The 20,509-nt window shown below is 39.1% G+C and overlaps 1 protein-coding gene across 1 annotated transcript in view; it reads left to right on the forward strand.

Moving 5' to 3' along the window:
- The first annotated feature begins 524 nt into the window (after positions 1 to 524).
- Positions 525 to 20,509, forward strand: part of LOC137103933 (ephrin type-A receptor 5) — a 54,386-nt gene continuing 34,401 nt past the window's right edge. Inside the window, exons 1-3 of the mRNA XM_067484693.1 lie at positions 525 to 1,019; positions 5,483 to 5,547; positions 12,969 to 13,689. Coding sequence (XP_067340794.1) covers positions 920 to 1,019; positions 5,483 to 5,547; positions 12,969 to 13,689 — 886 coding nt within the window. The 5' untranslated portion in view covers positions 525 to 919. The remainder of the gene's footprint in view (positions 1,020 to 5,482; positions 5,548 to 12,968; positions 13,690 to 20,509) is intronic.

The following is a 20,509-nucleotide window of genomic DNA, read 5'->3' on the forward strand; positions in this document are numbered from 1 at the left end:
ATTTACACCTTAAGTTGTCGTGTAGCCTGTAGGCGTCCTTACAGTGACAAACAAACAATTGTGAATAGGACACTCAAACCCTGCCAAAAGGTTTCTGAATGCATTGTGCGCATTCTTTTTCTTCATATTTATACCTTTATTTTTTGACCACTTTATGACCACAACATAATGCACCTTTGCCAAATAGTTTATGCTGTGTGAACCAAACATCACTCATAATTTCTTAATTGCACTCCTAATAATAATAAGGTGCGTAACTGACCGATCACTTTTGCAACAGGTGGTATTGTCATAATTTGGTTAATCTCTTCTAATCTTATCTCACTGGTTATTCTGGTGATCATAATCATTATGATCATAAAAGCCCCTCCTGCCACATTCATTAAATAGTCAAAGGTCAAAACATTAATTCCCCCATTCCAGAGTTCATTCTGGGGGTGTGAAGAAGAAAGCAGTAAAAATGTAAAATTACAGTGGTTTTTAATACCTAAGCATATGGTAACAAGCATGAGTCCCTGTCTGTGCATCACACATCCACTTATTCTGTCCCACTCGTGCAGCAATGAAACAGGAAAGGGAGCAAATGACGTTTGACTTGGAAGTGGTAACTAGTGAAGAGTAATCTATTAACATCTAGAGTAACGAGTCCAGCACCAGCGGAGTTCACCTGTGGAGAGTCTGTGATTGGAGAGACTTTTGGCTTCACTCCGCCCCCCCCTATCGGCGCGCTCCCCGCCTCTCCAAAGCCGGAGCGCACACAGCTCAGCACCTTCCTGTAGCCTCCCGCCGCATATCATGACTTCCCACGTCTCCGATGGCACAGATGGTTTCATTAGGGCATCCCGCTTTATTCTGACAGAAACTGCTGCTGTTTAGGGAAAATCTTCCTCCTGTTACTGCTTCTGTTCTTGGATGCGCCATGCAATCTCGCTGGTGGAGTTGTGGCATTCGGCTGGTGGCATGGACGTGGGTTTGGAGTCTGGCAGTGCTTGGAGCGTGGTGTATCCCCGTAAATGAAGGTAAAGCGGACCCAGAAAGACCTTGGGGTTAATGGCACTGCTGGTTACTACACGCATGGGGGCTGAACGGTTAAAGATCCGCAGTACGTGTAGCTATCTGTGGCTCCTTTAGAAGGGTTTTGGGGGTTTCGTCTCCTTTTGACAGTAAATTAAATAACGCATAAAATTAATTTAAGCAGATGATCTTTATGACAGCTCTGCCCCCCACCATGACTTGTAATGTCTGTGTGTTCCGAAAACACCGGAATAAAAAAGGACCTTTGGACAGAACATGGACAGATAACCAGTCCTTTGAGGTCTTGGCAGTGCTGGCAGACGCACGGTGCCGCTGCGAAAAAAAAAAAAACCAAAAAAATCAGTGAATTAATCTGAAAACATTTTCCTGGGGAGCGTTGGCTCAGTCTACGAAGCTGACACTGACCTAAAAGGGAACTGGTACTCGCATCTATGTGACTGGGTTCTAAGTTTTATTTAACCATAGTTTTTGTTTCTTCTGAGCCCACAAACATGGGAGTTTGTAGGTCTTATTTTAGATTTAGTATCTGACATTGGGTTTAATCTCTGAATCCTGCCAGCGTGCAACCAGTTAATTGGTCCCTAGTAGTACTATTATTATTTTATTTAACATATTATTAGTTTCGCTTTGCACCACTTATAATTTGGTGCATTTATTTCCATATGCCTGCAATTGATCTCTAATGTGCTTTGGTCTAAACTGAACTAGCGCACACCTGCATTCCCAGCTACTAAAAGCCCAATATGAGCATTTGCAAGGTGTGTGTACAATAAAAGAAAAAATGGTGTGTCAAATATTGTTCCCACGCTATTGTCTGCAGACTGAGCAGCATTTTAATAGCTCAAGATGAATGCCATTGTTTAGGGCTATTAGACAGCATTATCCGGGAAAGAGAGAACATTCATCAACCTGCTCATTCTTTACTTGGCAGATTTATTTGGTTAAAATTTAGATTTACAAAAGTGGTTCCCAATGTGTGGCCCTGGGACACCAAAGGATCCTAAAGGGGCTGAAAAGCGACCTTAACATAAAGTTCACTTTGGATAGGTTACACATTTGTATCAGTGTCCTTTATATCACATCACCACATTAGGGGCTTGATGTTCAACTTGTCTCATTGTATTTCATGGGATAGTGTGCATTTTTTTATACTGGTGTGAAATCTAAAAAATCCACCAAAGAGTGTTTAACTTTTTACTAAAGTGTACTAAAAATCTATTAATGACTCAAAAGGTTACCACCATGGATGTACTGCTAAAATTACTACTTTGTCAAACTACGTTCTTGTTAAAGATAAGTGCTTTAAAGCATCAGGCTGTGACTCTTTCACACTTTGTCATTTATCAAGTCTGTCACTTGTGTAATCTGCAGTAGAATATTGTTAAAACTGTTTCTAATTTCTTAAACTTCTACTTAACAAAATACACAGTAAGACTGTTGCCTCTCATGAAGCATCTGCCAGAGGCTGCAGTTCATCACGAATTTTCGATTAATTTGGCTTGTTTCTTGAATTGCAGTGAATGATCCGCATGCGTAATTGGAGAGGAGAGTGATGCCGGTAATTAAAATAGCCACTATTCTCTCATTGGGGTAATTTATTGTAATTGAAAGAGTAAGATTAAACCATTTTTCAACGTGCTTTAGACAGCTTTAGGGATTTTGGCCACTTGCCCATCTCAATTTTTGTCTTCTATGAGAGGACCATCCCATTAGGCTGGGGTCCTGCTTACTTTCTGCAGTATAATGTGTCCTCACATTACACTGAGAATTCACCTCATTCAAAGCTGTAGTTCATCTTTCTCTTGCACTCTGAATAGTAACTAATTGAAAGAAAAAAAGAATGAACACATAAAGATCCTAATGCCTCTTTTATTATATTAACATTTTCCTACCAGTGGGGACAGTTTTCCTGTGGCCCAGCTACTAATGAATGATACACATTTTGGATTAATTTCCTCTGCCGGGGCTAATCCTTTCCTATTTTATTTTTTCAGTTTGATCAACATACCATTATTGAATTTGTTTTAGAGATGGTTGTTGTCTAAATTTTACAGTTGAAATTAATGTATCACTAATGAGGATGAGGTGGGGTGACCCACCACAGTAGGAGGTGTAAAACCTATAATTTTACTTTTTCCTTTTAATAATGTTGAATAAATGAGGACCATGATTTTGTGTGCCATCTAAACTTAACTGTACACATAAATGTTCATAAACTAAAAAGGCAAATGTTTTGAGGAAACCACATTTTATACTTTAGCCACTTGTTTCTGACAAAATTGTATTGATCCCTGAGGTCAGGCAGGCACTTACACCCATCTTGTCTTGTTCCTCTCAGATCAAATATTCAGTAGACGTTTCAAAGAGAATTTTAGCAACATTTCCGATGCTAAAGACCCACTCACTCTTGTTTAAATTCTTTGAGCATCCTTGAAGTAATGTCACTAGTAGACGTTAAATCACTTAATTCATTCACTGGTGATGACTTTTAATAAGAAGTTCTGTAAATCATTGTAGCAGCCACACTCTAACTTGTTAGGTGGTTTGATCTTTAGAGCGTGAAAGAGGTAACGTATCCCTTACGATCTAGTTCAGCATCACTTATCTCTTCTTTATGGCCTAATTAGTTGTCTAATCACCTCCTAAGGACATTTTTTATTACTCTCTGCAGAGCAGCGGAGACAGTAAGACTAGGGTGTGTGTGTGTGTGCTGGGAGGTGTTACAGCATGAGTGTGTCTGTGAACTGAACTAGCTCTTGCTTCATATGTGTTTTTGCTTACTCTAGTTTCTAACTGCAGATGTCTATGTGTGTTAACGCACTGGTGCTGGGTTGATATAAGGATCGGCTGTTTTATAACACTGCTTATCACAGAGCATGTGACTGTTGTATTCAACAGCTGGTTTAGGATATAATTAATATTCATAACATTACATATTAAGATTGATTTATGTTTTACATATGGGCTATTGTATAATGTATCTGTTACACTTGGAAACCTCTGTAGATCATAGCTCCAAACTGTATCAATTTGAAAATATTTAACTTTACTATCTAGCAACCTTTCAAAGGTTAATCAGCAAGATTCTTACTTGTTTTTACCAAACTGGCTTATCTGCAATGAACTATTAAACCTTTGGGAAGAAAGAGAGAAAAGAAATTAAAATAATACTAATACAAAGTTTTATTTTTAGTCTAAATTTGTTTTAGTTTCTTCGTAGACTTTATTCGTAGTAGCATAACATAAAAATACTGTCTTTCTCTCTTTTTGACACTGTGTTGCGTTAGTTTCGGTGGGCTAAACTAACCAGGGATCGGTTGAGCTGTGTACTGCAGGTTAACACAACGTACACAATTAATAAAAATGCACAATGTGTGCACTGCTTAAGACAAGCTGACATGTAACAGATATTACCACTGAGCTTAAAATGTCTACAGTATGTCTTGATGGGCTCCCATTAAAAAGCTGTGGTGCTATAACAATGGACCGATTATTGGGACTTTCGCTTTTATTGTTTGAATACTTACTGTGTCACATGCACAATGAGACAAACGTTATCAAAGATGTGATAATGAGAGCTGGACTCTGGCCTTACGAAATATTGTGTTACATTTATGGCAGCGTACATATTACATAATAGAAAGCGCGTATGTTCACTTCAATTATTAACTGTATTCACTGTATGTAAAGTTTAGTTTTCACTTCAAGTAACATGCTTTAGAGTTACCTTTTGTCATAATCGACATTAATATGAACTGGCTTTAAGCTGAATTAGCTTTAGACTAAGCACAATGTATATTAGCATTAATCTATGCCAATTATCCTGTCAAATTTTATTCCAATTGCAAACCAGACCCACAATTTGTTGCTGTCCAACGAGACATTTGCAGCTTGAAAACATTCACCGCCCTGACTTTTGTAAATCATCCCGAATTTATCCAAAACAGTTGGACACTGGTCACGTCATATATGCCAGAACCCACATGTCTACACTGTTATTGGTTAAGACGAGAATATGGAAACCTTTATAGCTTTCAGCTGAAAAGCTAAGAAACAGCATTTAATGGATTAATTTTAGCATAGAGCTGGTCTACAGACCGTAAGTTGTTTGAACATGTGTATAAAGTGAACCTGCAAGTGTTGGTGAATGAGATGCACAAAAGTGCATTTGCACTAAACTGTGAATGGGTAATGGCTTCTGGTCTTTGCACAACAGTCCAGGCTATTTTGACAAGTTATTTTTAGCTTTCAGTAGCTCAATATGTATAAACGGTTTTAGCCTGGCCAGATTTGTGAACAGCAAAATCTCCACCATGAGTCCACAACATGAAGAGTCCGTTAGAAGCTATGATTCAGAAAGAAGAAGCACATTTTTCAGTCATGTTGTTTCTTTAAATATTGATTGGTTGTCTTGTCAGTTCTTATGGTTGTTTCTAATCTTTAACAGTAAACCTGCTGGATTCTCGCTCAGTGATTGGAGACCTGGGATGGGTGGCCTACCCTAAGAATGGGGTGAGTAAAACCTATGTCAAGATATATGCATCTCTGGATTATTAAAAAAAAAAGAAAAGTACATTTAATTACAGCTGTTGTAATTAATCTTGAAATTGACAATAATCTTAGTGTATTTTATTATGTGGATGTCTACTTGGAGCATGTGGTTTCTCTTCTTGCATAGAGGAGTTTAGATCTGTTGTTTTAAAAGTATTATATCATAACGATGCTCTATTTCATACATCTTTGTATCCTTGGTAAACCCAGTTAGCTATGGTGATGTGATACCCAAAGAATCATCTCAAAATAAACTATGGATCATTTAAAAGGAATGAGCAGCTGTGGGGTTTAAGCATGGTTTATGTGGTTTAAGTAGTTTACTTACTTTCTCAAGAATAATGAAAACACACATTAAACTTTATGCTTTCACTCTGAAATGCAGCTATTTTATGTTTTTATCAAGGTTGAAGGTCATTTCATTTCCAGGAACTCTCCATTCATTATCAGAGTAAATTGAATTCATGAATAAAATATTGAAAAGTCACCAGTAAGTATATTACTCTCAAGCCAGGAATTGAATTCCCATTTCCAAGTATTCCCAGGATGATGGCTAATTAGAGAACGACTTACTAGCACTATATAGTTTATTTTAATAAAAAAGGAATGGGGTATTGTACAATTTCAAGGCAAAAACAAAACAAAACAATAATTCTCCATCCTCATGGGGGATGATAGTGCTGTGGTTGGTTTAAACAGGAATTCATTTGTGCATCCATTTGCTCCACATGGAATATCTCTCATATAGCCACAACTCCTGTTGGCAAATATGCAGCTGTACACACCGGACCAATACTGCTGACCATAGCACTTTCTCCATTCTGGGTATTCAAATCACGACCCACTCTGTGGCTCTATGTAGATGGGAGAGATAGTGCTGACAAAAGCAGCCGTATGCACAATCATATTAATGAAGATTTGATTATGGTGTGTGGCTTTGACAGTGTGACTGCATAAATAAATGCATTCAGGGAAGAAGGAGAGACAATTAAATATGTGATAAGACAATGTGATGGATCTTATAATGGCGTGCTCTCTTATTAGCTATTATGCTTTTATTCAGCTCTAGTTTAAGGTGATTAAGGATGTCCTCCTCTGTATTTAACTTCTTTTCTGGCATGGGATTGACAAGCACGTCAGGCAAAGTAAATGGTCCATTCCCTGTTTGGCGATTTAACTAACAGACGTTATCCATGTTGGCAGTCCTTATCATGTTCGCTATTTTTATGACAGCGGTCTGCAGTCTGCGGCATATTCTCACACATTCTCTACACACATAAACGAACATTCACACTTGGCAGGAGCAATCATCCATGGCTAAATGTGATGTTAAACAAGTGCAGAAGTTTTTTTTAAACTCTCATCTTCCAGAAGGTTTGCTTTGTCCCTTGTTTCTCCTCCTGCCATCTTCACCATCATCACCCCTCCTCTCAATCTTCACTTCTTTTTTTTTCTGGCATCGCTCTGCCTCCCATCCATCCTTACCCCCCCACCCCCCCCCCCCCCCACCCCAACATTTATTTAACTTCTCATCTCAGTTTTCTTTTTGTTCTTTTTATCTGCTTGTGGTTGAATCTTCTCCCTGTCCCCATGTGCTTTTAGCATCCAAACCTTCCTTGTGCTTCGAAAGTTCTTAAAGAAAGCAATTTATCTAAGAGAATATGGACATACTGTAGGTGTGTAAAATAAGGGTTTTAACAATCAAAATGTAGCTATCATCAACCATCTCTTCTAACTAAAGAGTTTTTAGAGATTAGACATCTCCTTTCCTCAAAAAAGCACATTCAAAAGTGCTCTGTTTTGGAAGTCTGACTTGAAGACAACATAGCTAGCAGCGGACCAAAGTACTTTTTTGCCTTGAGGCCCCCTGGCAGCTTAATGCGCCAGTGTGGAGGTAGGTGCCATATGAGACGGAGCCGGAGATGATCACAGTTTAGAGAAATGGAGAATTGCCGACAGTCAGTGGTGGCCTCCGTTGGACAAAGAAAGACCTCAATAATACGAATCCTCTGTGTCAGTCTGTTTTGAAGTACAGGAGCTCAAAAATCACTGCTGAGGGCAGGGAGAAAGAAGCCATATGGGGACGTCAAGTCAAGACTTTGAGGAATTGGAAAAAGGAGAAGGGAAAAAAGAGTTAAGGGCATATGTGGCATTTTGAAGCACATAAAACCTAGAATTATTTTGTTTCTTTCCAATGTCTGACAGCAGCAGATTGGAAGCCAAACGATTAAGGGTTGAGACAAAGGAACAAAGAAAAGCAGTTGTACACAGAATTCATGCCGTCAATTAGCATGTGATGATACTACTGAAAATCTATGAAAATTTATGAATCACAAAGCTGGTTTTCAAAATGTCAAAACTGGAATTTTAGTTGGCAAATGAAAATTTGTATGTTTGCAGTGCAGTTTTGAACAAAAACGGGACATAAAATTAAGATATGGATAAAACATGGAGGAATTTGGGTTCCTTGCTTACTATCTAATATTCTACCTTGCCTCTTGTTCCCATTGCTGTGGAGGAGTGCTTAGTCTTGGATTGGTTGGACTACCCATTATGTGCCATTTGGTAGATTCTTTTCATCAGCTGCACCTTCAAGCACCGTAAAGGGACACGAAGAAAATACGAAAAGTTGTGGAGAAAGGTGCCATTAAACACACAGATCTCACAGTGTGTATTATTTTGCTCTTAAATCCAGCTGTCTCTAATACCATTTATTATGGATGCCATTTATTACCCATTAGCCTGAAAATCCATTAATCTTTCTGGTCTGTCCTTATTAGAACATTGGTATATCATGTTGGCTACAGCCAGTGGGCTTGTAAAGCCCCTGACAACACCAAGCACCGACAAAGGCTGATTGTTCAAAACCTTTAGTCACCTAGTGTCACCCCAATTCTTCTCCCTTAATTTTAATCAAAAGAAAACAGAGACTGCAGCACATGCATAGCCAGTATCTATCATAGACGATGGTCTGAGCTGGTGTAAGAGAACAATGCTAGTAGAAAACAGCGAAACAAGCATTGCTCAAAGAAGCCAAAATAAAACAAACCATTTTCAAACTTGTTGGGTTATCTGATGCTCGCTACCCAGATTGATAAAAATGGGCCAGAGAGATGTTTAGAATACAAGCTAGAAATATGTCTGACACCAAGTTGCAACCAGCACTGCAAAGTTTTTGCTTTGCTTTGTATTATATTAGGACTGTAATTCTATGTTGTAATAATTTTCTATAAATTAAGGCCTGTTGTTGATATCTGCCTAAAGAAGAAAACCATAAAGTAGGATTGGTGATGATTTGTGTTTGATATTTGTGAAAGACTTCTTCAGTTACATTCAAGTACATATTATGTTATTGAAAGACTGTTTAGTTTGGACAAGTGCATTAAATGTATTTATTTTTTTACAAAATTATACAACTCAGCAAAAAAAAAAAGTCTAACAGTGTCTGTATATCAACCTAGCAGCCTGTAATGATACAGTCTCTTCTTTCATATGAAGAGCGTAAACAATGATGCTGTATTGTGCTTGACAGTGCAAATGAGAAATTCTGACAAATCTGTTCACCAGCTGTCTGTCTTTCACACTCAACAGCTAACAAACCACCGCTCTGATACTGATGTAAGGCAATCAGCTAAACATGTAGCTTTACTTAGGCCATGTTCTTTTGATTGCACAAGAGAGAAAAAATGTGAAACTAAAAATAAGGTGAAACTACACTAAAATAGAGAGCTCACTTCGACTGACTCTCTGATTCAGCTTGCTCAGTTGACCAAAGATATGGGCAAGCCAGCATCAAAGGTGCTGAATGTAATGCTAAAATTGTGCTGTAGTTGGGCACAGAAGCTTAATGATGGCTCAGTGACAGCTAACAGTTGGCTTGGTGTGTCAGGGCTCTAAACTGTCGGCCCCTAATGAGGAAGGAGGCGACTGTTTGAACAGTTCAACCAGTGTTTGCTTTGAGATTTCTTGTGCTGCAGCTCTTATGCTCTACAACAAATCCCCTTTTTATCTCTTGGCTCATTACACCTGTGAAGGAGGGAAGATGAGGTTGAGGTTAAGGAGACAGAAGAGAGTAAAAGAAAGAGAAAATAAGACAATAACTGGAAGTGTAAGAACGGGAGAGTGGCACAATTCAGGCACAAGGACAAAGAAGAAGTCAGGAGATGCAGGTGAAAAGTGGGGAAAGCGGTCGAACAGTGTTTCTGGGTTAAACATGAAATTGGATAAATAAAGGAAGAATACAGGACACAGAGGAAAAATTATGATAGACATGGATGAAATAAAATGGCAGGACATGTGTTCAAAAATATTAGAATGATGAGGGTGGAGGAAGAAATGGGTTATCAATGTGCCACAAGTTGGACGAGTAATCAAATGGGGAAATGGGATAAAGTGCGTTATTGTATAGCAAAGGACTGAGAAGGATGGTTGGTGCTAATGCGCAGTAATAGTAAGTTGGAGACAGCTTTTTAGACTTACAACCAGGAGGACACTCAGTGGAGCCTCAGGGGATCCACTGACGGATGTAGCGCACACACACACACACACACACACACACACACACACACACACACACACAGTCAACAAAACAAACACACTAATGAGAAGCTAGAAGGATGCCTATAGGGACATTTCAGTGCAGGGAGAAAACAAGTGGAGAGTGGAGATGAGAGGATGTCGAGGTGAGAGGGAGGTGATCATTGCATGAAAGGCAATGAGGTCCTGATTATTGGGACCATTTAAAACCATTGGGAGCCAAAACTATCAATCTGTTTGCTTTTTGTTCACATGAAAGTATCATTAAAGGAGTGCCAAGCTAAGCAGATACTTTTTTTAAGGGAGGTACTGGCGACCCAGAACTCACGGGATAAGCCGAAAGGATTGTGTTTGTAGATGAAGCGACCTGTTAAAAACAGGCTGTGTCATTTCTTTGAACCGTGAGGTGCAGTGAAGATTACAATATCACATTTTTAAACTTTCCAGAATCACTAAGAAATGATAAATACACACGAATAGATTTTTCACAAATTAATTTGCAGAGTAATTAGGTTCTAAAAGGTCTTCTTTCAGTGCATGGTACATATCAACATGGGTGGTCCTGATTCTGCAGTGCTAGTGAGTACCATGAGTGCACTGCAGAGGACTTCCAGTGGCAACAACCGTAGCCATGCTTTATACACAGATACTGATCCCATTTGGTTCTAAGCAAACCGAGAGAAGGTCATGTTAAGCTATGTAAAGCTCAGGGCAGGCTGGTGGATCTGTGTGATCAAACCAGTAAGAAGCTTAATGTCTGCACTGGGACTGACTTGGCTGGAGTCTGGGAGAGATAGGGACATGCACAGCACACAAAGATATGTTTGCATTGAGCATCTACTTGTGAGGATGCATTTAATTAACCCTACCCTTAGTCTTAATTTGTCTTGTGCATCAAACATTAACCCTAAAAACATATTTTTTTATTTAAATTAACAACATGCATAATGTCCTCCATTTCCTCTCCTTAACCATATTAGCATGTGCACACACATTGTCTAATATCACTTCCCGGCGCCTGCATTAATTCACAAATGTTTCAGAAACGGAATGATAATAAGCAGAAAGGAAACAAACAGACTGAAGCAGAGATGAATAAAAAAAAAGACAGATGGAGAACAGGACAGAGAGAAGAGCGAGAAAAGACAAAGAAGGTTGTACACAACAGCAAGGATTGATTAATGTGGGCTATTAAGCTATAACACCAAATCATAGCCTGGTCCCTCTGGCCATATTATGGTGACATGATGAAGCGCCTGTATTAGCCATGAGAGAGTGGTAGTGATGCAGATAATAGCCACGTCCCAGGAGACCTGCAGAGGGAATTAATGCTGCTCTCTGACATACACACACACGCTTAAACACAATCATTTACATATATGCACACACAGGCATGAATGAATACATATGCACACTTTATAGTTAACTATACAGAACAGTATGCACGGATTAACACATCTAGAAGTGCATGTTTTCTTTCTGTTCAAAATTTTTGCTGACAAGAGCTCCACCCTTCTTCTTATAACTTCTTAAAATTCCTATACCACCATCTTATTCGTTTTTGTGTGTTGCAGGATGATATGAGGTGGAAGGGTTGAGGATTATTCTGTCATGGAGACACATGCACACACACACAGACACCCCATCCTCAAGATTTCATAATTTAAATCTTTCACATATGCATTGCTGTAGCTCTTTCATATATTTCATGGTTCTCTGTTATTTGTAGATCTGGTTAATTCCCTGGTTATTTTTTTCATTAGTAGTACAGATATGATACCTGAGTTTTGACAATGATAGCAGAAACTACATTTTTCAAATTTTCTTTGGTGGAGCCATAAAGCCATGTTTTTCTACAGAACCCTTATTACAATAGGAGCCAAAGTTCTCAAATGTTAAATGTCTATCAACTCTGATGAAGAGTAAATAAATTGTACCGTTTTAAAAGTAGGGTTTCACTGACTGATCTTTTTGTACTGTGTACTATTATTTGGTAAAATACTAAACCCGTGCTTGTGACTCTAAATAACACTGGTCAACTTTGCACAATTACATGTCTGCACATTTACATGTCTTCATCAAGAAGACATTTCCCATCTAAACTTCTCAAAAAGTTTAATGTATTATATTATTTATTTAAAATAGCTATTGAAAGCTCGAAGAAGTACAATTACACAGTGATTTGTAGAAAACCCCAAAGGACATGCTAAAACATAAAGCACGTACATTTTCTCCTTTAATCATCTTTTGACCCCTCAGTGTAGATACTGACCCGCTACAGATGCTTGACCTCAGGGAGCTGCTCGGCAAAGCTACCTACTGTAACTCTGTATGTAAAATAATGGAAATTAACCACTGCAATCAAGCACTTAGTTCAACTCTTAATGGGACTTGGTCACGCCCGCTCTTCCGGAGCAGATTGTTTTAATGGGCCTTTTCCCATCTGTGAGCTTCTGCTCTTTCCATAGATGTTTGATTAAATTAGGGACTTACGGTAGCAGCATAGTGTACATCTGAATAGTCCATTGTTTTCCTCTCCTCTATTTTTTGTGCTTTAAAATGTATAGAATGTTTAGTTTTTCTTTTGGAGGAGCAATGATCTGCCTCAGAGACAGAGCTTAATTTTTTCTTGTGTAAAAACTTTAATTATCACCACAGAACCTATATAGTATTTATTACCACTTCCAACCAATTATACAATTCACTTTTATGTTTGAAAAAACAAAAATAGATTTCTGTTTTAACACGAAGATATTATTATAAATGTATTTAACTCTATATATTGGGCAAATTAGAAAATTTTCCTTCTGCCATCGATTAACTCCTTTTATTTCTCTATGCATCAGTGGGAAGAAATTGGTGAGGTTGATGAGGACTATGCACCCATCCACACCTACCAAGTGTGCAGGGTGATGGAACAGAACCAGAACAACTGGCTTCACACCAATTGGATCCTGACTGAGGGTGCCCAGCGGGTCTTCATTGAGCTCAAGTTCACCCTGAGAGACTGCAACAGCCTGCCTGGGGGGGTTGGGACTTGCAAGGAGACGTTTAACATGTATTACTATGAAACAGATGGAGACGAGGATGATATGGAGAATGGAGAGATGAGAGATGGAACAGGGATGACGGAGGAGGAAGACAGAGTGATGAAGGAGAGCAGATACATCAAAATTGACACAATAGCAGCTGATGAGAGCTTCACCGAACTGGACCTGGGGGACCGTGTGATGAAGCTCAACACTGAAGTCCGAGATTTAGGTCCATTGACCCACAAAGGCTTCTACCTGGCTTTCCAGGATTTGGGGGCTTGCATCGCTTTAGTCTCAGTGCGTGTTTTCTACAAACGCTGCCCCTTTCTAGTGAAGAGTCTGGCTGAATTCCCAGACACCATCCCAGGTTCAGAGGCCTCACAGCTGGTGGAAGTGGTGGGCTTCTGCGTCAATAACTCCATTCCTTTATATGAGCCTCCCAGGATGCATTGCAGCACCGAGGGAGAATGGCTGGTTCCTATCGGGAAGTGTGTTTGCCAGCCCGGGTTTGAGGAACTCAATGGATCCTGTCAAGGTGAGTGGGGAAAGTATAATATTTGGTGCACCATTATGGGGGGGATTCCTATTTTTTGGGGGGGGAGGGGGATTGCTATATTCATCATTGTTTTAATACACTTGCACATGTTTGTTTTTAGTATTGTGTACTGGAGTGTTTGCATGGATCTGTTAATACTTTTACAAAGAGTGTTTGTGTGCGTGTCTGTGTGCATTTTTCCCAGGCTGAGTGCAGGGTATTCCCCCGAGCCCTGCAGCACTTTGCTGCTCTGGTACAGCCTCTTTTCTGCACCGGCTCAAGCCCAAAACCTTCCCACCTCCAACCTTAACTGCCATTTCCACGGGCACCATGGGCCTCTCTATTTTTCTCTCTTTCATTCCTCTCCAATCTTCCTCTGTGCTGTCTTTAAATTACTCAATTTTCTCTAGACTTTACTTGTGCAACCGAGAGCAGCTCTAAGTGGCATGGTGAAATTTTTGAAAATGTCCAGAAAATAGTTGTAGTGGCAGTAGGAAACTGTGGACGAGCAAATTCAAATGTGTGATTATTTAGTAGCTTGAGTGTTTCATCTCTGTACACAATATAGCGATCGAGTGTAAGTCGCAAGCGATGAATGACGGTTTTTGATTTAATAATTTGCACAGGTATGTGTGACAGTGTATAATAAATCTGTAAATCTGATGTGTAAACCTCATTGTATAAACAAGTGTTATGCTGTTTCAGCTATTCTGAAAGCAAGAATGTCAGTTTGCACTTTAAACTGCCATGACTTAATGCACCAGATAGACTAGTATTCTTGTCACAGAATCTGTTCAGTATGATAACGTCAATGACAGACTGGCTTGGACTTAAGGGGAGGGTGGTAAACTGTGTGCATGGCAGCAAGGGTTTCAGGGAGCATTTCATATATCTGATTTTCCATTGAATTCATCAAACTCTGCCTGCAGAAGTTCCAACATTACAGGTTCAACTTTTAGAACCAGCAGCTATGATCAGGTCATTATAATCAAATGATAAAACATAGCTCAGCAACAAACCCTCTCTACAGCTTTAGCTTCACTTTGTCAGACATGGGAGTCTCTGTAGGGAGATCATTAGGAAATAGCTGTCAGTAGGACACTGGTCTGCCTGCAGTCATACTGTTACAGACTGTGCAGTCACCCAGACTGCTACAGATCTACTGCTGACAAGGCTAAAAAAAATCATTGTGGCGTTCAGCAGAAATACCTGAGAGCTTTTTCTGAACTGTGTATATATGATGATCAACAACACCTCTGTTGGTATTTTGACATTAGTCAAAATTTGTGCATATTTTCAAACTATGAACTAAAACTCAGAACTTCATTTAACAAGAATGGTTGAAAGAGCTAAAATTTGAATGTTATCACTTAATCATCTGCATATTGAGCACATGCAAATGTGCCATATTAAAAGTAAGAGCAAAGAAAAGAAGCCTTTTTATTCCCCATTTCTTAATTTCCAAAATGAATGGTGGACAAAGTCATTTCTAGAGTAGACTGAGCTTAAAAAACAGCATTTTCTTTGTACTCCTATTCATAAAGGGCTGTGAGGGAGTCATTGTGAACACACTGAAATAAAGTTTCACCCCAGCACCAAATATTCCAAGAAGCTGACAGTTTGCCCCATGGCCTGTTTTTTTTCCTGCCCTGTTGGAGTAATGGAAAGTTTCAGGATTGCAGAAGGTTTAATTTTCATCTTAATGAGTTTCAGAGTGTTTTGCATTACAGGATGATGATGATGTGTGATATGCAAATTTTTGCCATTAGTTAAACATTAGTTAGAAATAGATCTTTCTTTTTAATCATGGTCCATATGTAGAGCAAAATGAAGGAAACAAACAGAGTAGAACACAAACACTCCGTGCAATTAATGAAGCTACAGGGGGATTTATTTTCTCACAGTTTCGTATGCAGATGAGACTGTTAAACTGACAGCCTTTGAAAGCATCTACAGAGAGAAACGTGGCAGGGTTTCCTCTCTCACAGCTTTGTAACCATATGTGTTCACTGCTGTACCAAACCCCCTTTAATGTCTGCTTCAGTCACTCACATTGGAGGCTGAAGTGTTAAATTCTGGATTTAACGATTCTGAACTGGAACGGAGAACCTGCCCTGAGTGTAGCAGTTTAGTTTTTCTCTGCTCGGTGTCTGTTTCAGCCTCTCTGTGAATGTCAGTATATATATATATTTTTTTTAACGGTAGATTATAACCAAATTTATTTGAAAGCCTCTTCTGACTTTATAGCTAATGTTTTAAGCATTTTTGTCTTAGTTTAGACTGTGAATCAGTGGGTTGCAGGTCAGAGTATGATACAATGTGTGCGTGTAAGAGAAATTGTGCGCTGCTTAGCAAAGCATGATTTAACACAGCCTTTGTGAATGTAGGACAGAACTCATTGTAGACGGTTCTTTTTCCCTCCTCTTTGTCTCTTCTGTCTACTGCTGCATCTCCTCCTTACATCTATACTTTTTTTCTCACTCTTACCTTGCTGTTTTTTTCAAATACCCTTCTCCAATCCCCATCTTGCATCACTTTCCATTCTGTTTTGCTCGTGTTATCTCTATCACTGGTTATCACTCAGTGTCCCTCTGTTCCTCCTTTCTGTTCTACTTTATGGCTGCTGCCCACACTTGCATTTTCCTGCCTTTCACTCCCCTTCCTTCTCCTTCCTTCCAACAACCTCCTTCTCTCTCACTCACTCACTCACTCACTCACTCACTCACTCACTCACTCACTCACACACTCACACACTCACACACTCACACACTCACACACTCACACACTCACACACTCACACACACATCCATAGGTTGATGGTTGGATGGATGGATGGATGGGTAGATGGAAGTATGGGAGGCTAGCTGAGAGGAGAAGTGATGGCAAAACAAGGGGACAAAAGATAAATTGAAGATTTCACAGCCCATGGTGTGAGGGCCAAGAGACAGAGAGATGGATGACTGTTGTTTCAGGGGTGATAGTGATAAAGGAAGGATAACCGGGGACACAAGTGAGTAGATGGATGAAGAGATGGATGAGAAAGGATGAGAGATTTTAGACTGAGTTCAGCCTCGATCCCTTGGCTAAATGAGTACTAGAAGGAATGTAGGAATAATAGCTGAATAGAGCACTGGAATAATGTTTAGCTTGACTATGTAAGAGCTGTATGGGGTTTCATATTCAAAACATGATATGCAGTATGTTTTTTTTTTAATTTTCTGTCATTGCAGGGCTCCCTCAGCACTTTAGGCTGAGCCAAGTTAGTAGTCTATCTGTTTTTTCTGTGCTGCATCAGTAGCCTGAGATTACACTACACACTATTTCCAGCGTATTCGGGTTTCTCAAAGCTGGCATAAGACTGGAACCAGGATGTGATGTTGCAATGCACATTTTACAAAGATTGTAAAAGACCTAAATGATTGACTAATGTGATGGAACAAAGACATAGAGGAGTGGCCCAGCGGTGGAATGAGTCTGGATTCACTGTTGGAATAATAGAATAAGGGCTGACAAGAATGTTAGAATGATAGGATAAGAGCTGAATGTCATGTTGGGGAGATGAAATAAGAACTGAATGGAATCCTGGGATTGACAGCTTTGTGATGTTTGGATTCAGGCTGCACTGAATTAATGTGACACACAAAAAAAGACAGATTTGGAGATAGAAGATGGGTAGCAAGTGAGGGGATGAGAGAAGGCAAAGTTGGGGGAGGGTATAAGTAGACCAAGGAGAGTCAAAAGGATAAGGAATACAAATGAAAACGAGGACAACTGCTGGTATCATCATTTAAAAGAATTGCATGGGATGATAAACTGACAGTTGCAAGAATAATAAAATTGTTTCGTTCACCAAGTGTCATCTTAAGCGTGCCAAGGATTGAGCTGGTTTTCCCCTGATGATATGTTGTTTTAGTGCCAGGGTTTCCCTGATGTTCCTCTGTGTTTGCCTGCCTGTCAGTCGTCACTGCGGCATATGTCAAACTCGATCTGGTCGTGGTGGTGGTGCTGCCACTAGAAACTGTCTCACTGGTGTAGTAATGTGAAGAGGCTTTCTGCTTTTTCCCTCCAGGGAATTATGGAATATTCAACAGTGTGAGGCTTGTGGTTGCTGGTGTGGCGACCGGGCTATTACAGTCAATTGCATAACACAGAGATACATGACCATGATAGCATCTGCCATTTCAATATGATTAATATCATCACCCGCCTGTGTTCAAACACCACCTTTATGTGAGTTGCATTGCTTATTCATTCAATTGATCAGTTTCTTTTTTAATATGAATGTTTGAGTGATGCCAAACATTTGGCCATTCTCACATGGGATTTACAAGATCTTGTAGGTACATCATTGTCCAGTAACATTAATGAGAACCTAAAAACATTTTGTTTATCTATGACATTTTAATTAAAATGTACATATTCCGTACCTGATCTCCTATATACAGTGTTCACAACATTTCCTTAGTCCCATAAAGAAGAAGACAAATTAGGTTTCCAACATCTTTTATTTTCTTTAAAGGGTTATTTTGTTATCTAAATAGCTAACTACATTACATGTATTATTTTGACTATTGTAAAAATATAAAACCCAGTATCACAAATATGTTTGTTTACCTTAACTTAAGTAAATTCCCAGTTCCCAGTATAAATGTAGTTATAATTACGATTCTTTATTGCTGTATTTTTTTCTTTCCATATCACAATGATTGTATTACATCTTTAATGTAGATATTCACATATGCCTTGTTAGCTGAATATTTAGCAGCTTATTGGTTTTTAATATTCCTCAAAACACACTGATTCCCAAAGGCCCAGTGGCATTACAAGTTAAATATTTGCTCCCTTTTAGCGATTTTAATCTGTCTTTTAAAGTATTACCATTTGAGTTAAACAGTATTCAGTTCCCCTATTGAAGTATTGAAGTTTTGTCATCCCTGAATTGCTCGAGAGACATGGCAGTATGGTGAATGATAACGCAGAAATCTGCAAGTGCCAGGAAGGTTTTCTGATTCCATCATCTTCTGAAATATGAATCGGCTGAATTTATCATGGAAAGAGCCGCCATTCATCTTTTTAGATCTTATTCAGCTGGGAACTGCTACAGGCTTCTTTCACTACTCTTATTCTGTACTCTCCCCTGCATCTCCTTCTCCCTCCTCCATCTTCCTCCCCACTCCCTCTCTCTCCATCCTTCCATCATCTCTACGTGGTGATGCTGTCATGACAACTAAAGTGCTTCCTGAGTGCTTGTTGGGTAAACTGACTTTCTGAGAAGTGCATCCTCCCTTTTACCCCTAAGTACCAGACCCAACACACAGACGCACATATTCATGCAGTCGGTGAAATATTCATAACATGCTTCATTCAGCTGAGCCACCTTCTTTCCATGAAAGCCTGGTCATCTCCAGTGGCCTACTCAGCTGTGGCTGGTAGGACTGGTTATACTGGCAGTTGCAGACACCTGTAGGTCAGGTGATGAGTTTCCCAAATGACACAGTTAAAGGAATAAGTTATGCAAGAACAGGTGCATATCATTGACATGGTTTCCTTTTTATTTATTTATTTATTTATTTATTATTATTTGTACAATCGAGTGAGATCAGAGTGAGATCTTCTATACACAACACTGTGCACTCAGAAACTGCATCTTTGTATTTGAATGGTCAAATAAAAATGTTATTAGAGTCACAACCAACATGCACAATAATTGCATTTAGACCATTTACTGTATTTCTCCCCCTCCACCAGATCACAATACTCAGGATTATGGTAATACTAGTAATACTAGTAATACTACTCAGATCCTGACCCTTACAAACCTAAAAAGTGGGTGCTTGTAATTTATGTATGCTGCTGTTTGTCCATTACAGGAAAAAAGTTTCTCAAGTGCACACGTGTGATGTAATTTTTCTTTAATATTTTAATGCTAGCTTGTAATCTAGGCTCATGGTTGAACAATTTCACAACACAACAATATGGTCAGTATTATTTGACAGTTGAATTACCTTTGTGATAAAGTGCTGGCATTTAATCTCCCTTTGTAGACTTTTGTCCCTTAAAGTGTTTGGTATGTTGGAAAGCCAGCTTTACCTTCTTGACCTTCTGGTTTCTTCTTGTGGCCTGATTGTGAGAATAAATGTGTGCTGAACAATGACCACTTCTCTCATTCAACAGACAGGAAGTCCCCTTTGACTTGATTGTATAATATTATGGTATTATCATCTGGCTTTGTTAGTGTTCACACACAGGCATATACAGCTATGAACATGCTTCGGCACATACGCATGCAGAGGCATGCACAAACATTAATAAAACAATAATACATGAAGGTATGAAACCCTTGTACATACAGTATACACAAACGAATAGGCTCGCACATGCTGTGTTTATGTTCCTTAGGCCAGTAGCCCACTGGGGGACAAATACAGGAACAGGATATTTACTGAGTTTCTTTGGCTGGTTTATTAGTTCACAATAGTATGTGTTAACAACACAGGCATTGGATTCAAATTCAAATGTATTTTTATATCAAACCTGCAAAATCTATCTACAGTTAGAAGAGCAACAGGATAGATGGAAATGTACCTATTTGGATTTTTAAAATTTTGTTTAATTATATTAATAACTCTTATTGACATGCAGTGGTAGAACATAACTACTGTAAAGTAAGTATACATTATAGAATTGTTCCACCACACAATTTGGAGTAAAGAAACCTATTGAACCAGTGTGTCTGGATGTGTTTTAAATAGTTTTAGGGATAATGCAGGTTTCAGACTGATGACCACTAAGAGCGGAGGCAATTCATAGTTGCTTTTAT

This window comes from Channa argus, chromosome 18, assembly GCF_033026475.1.
Source record: "Channa argus isolate prfri chromosome 18, Channa argus male v1.0, whole genome shotgun sequence".
NCBI lineage: Eukaryota > Metazoa > Chordata > Actinopteri > Anabantiformes > Channidae > Channa > Channa argus.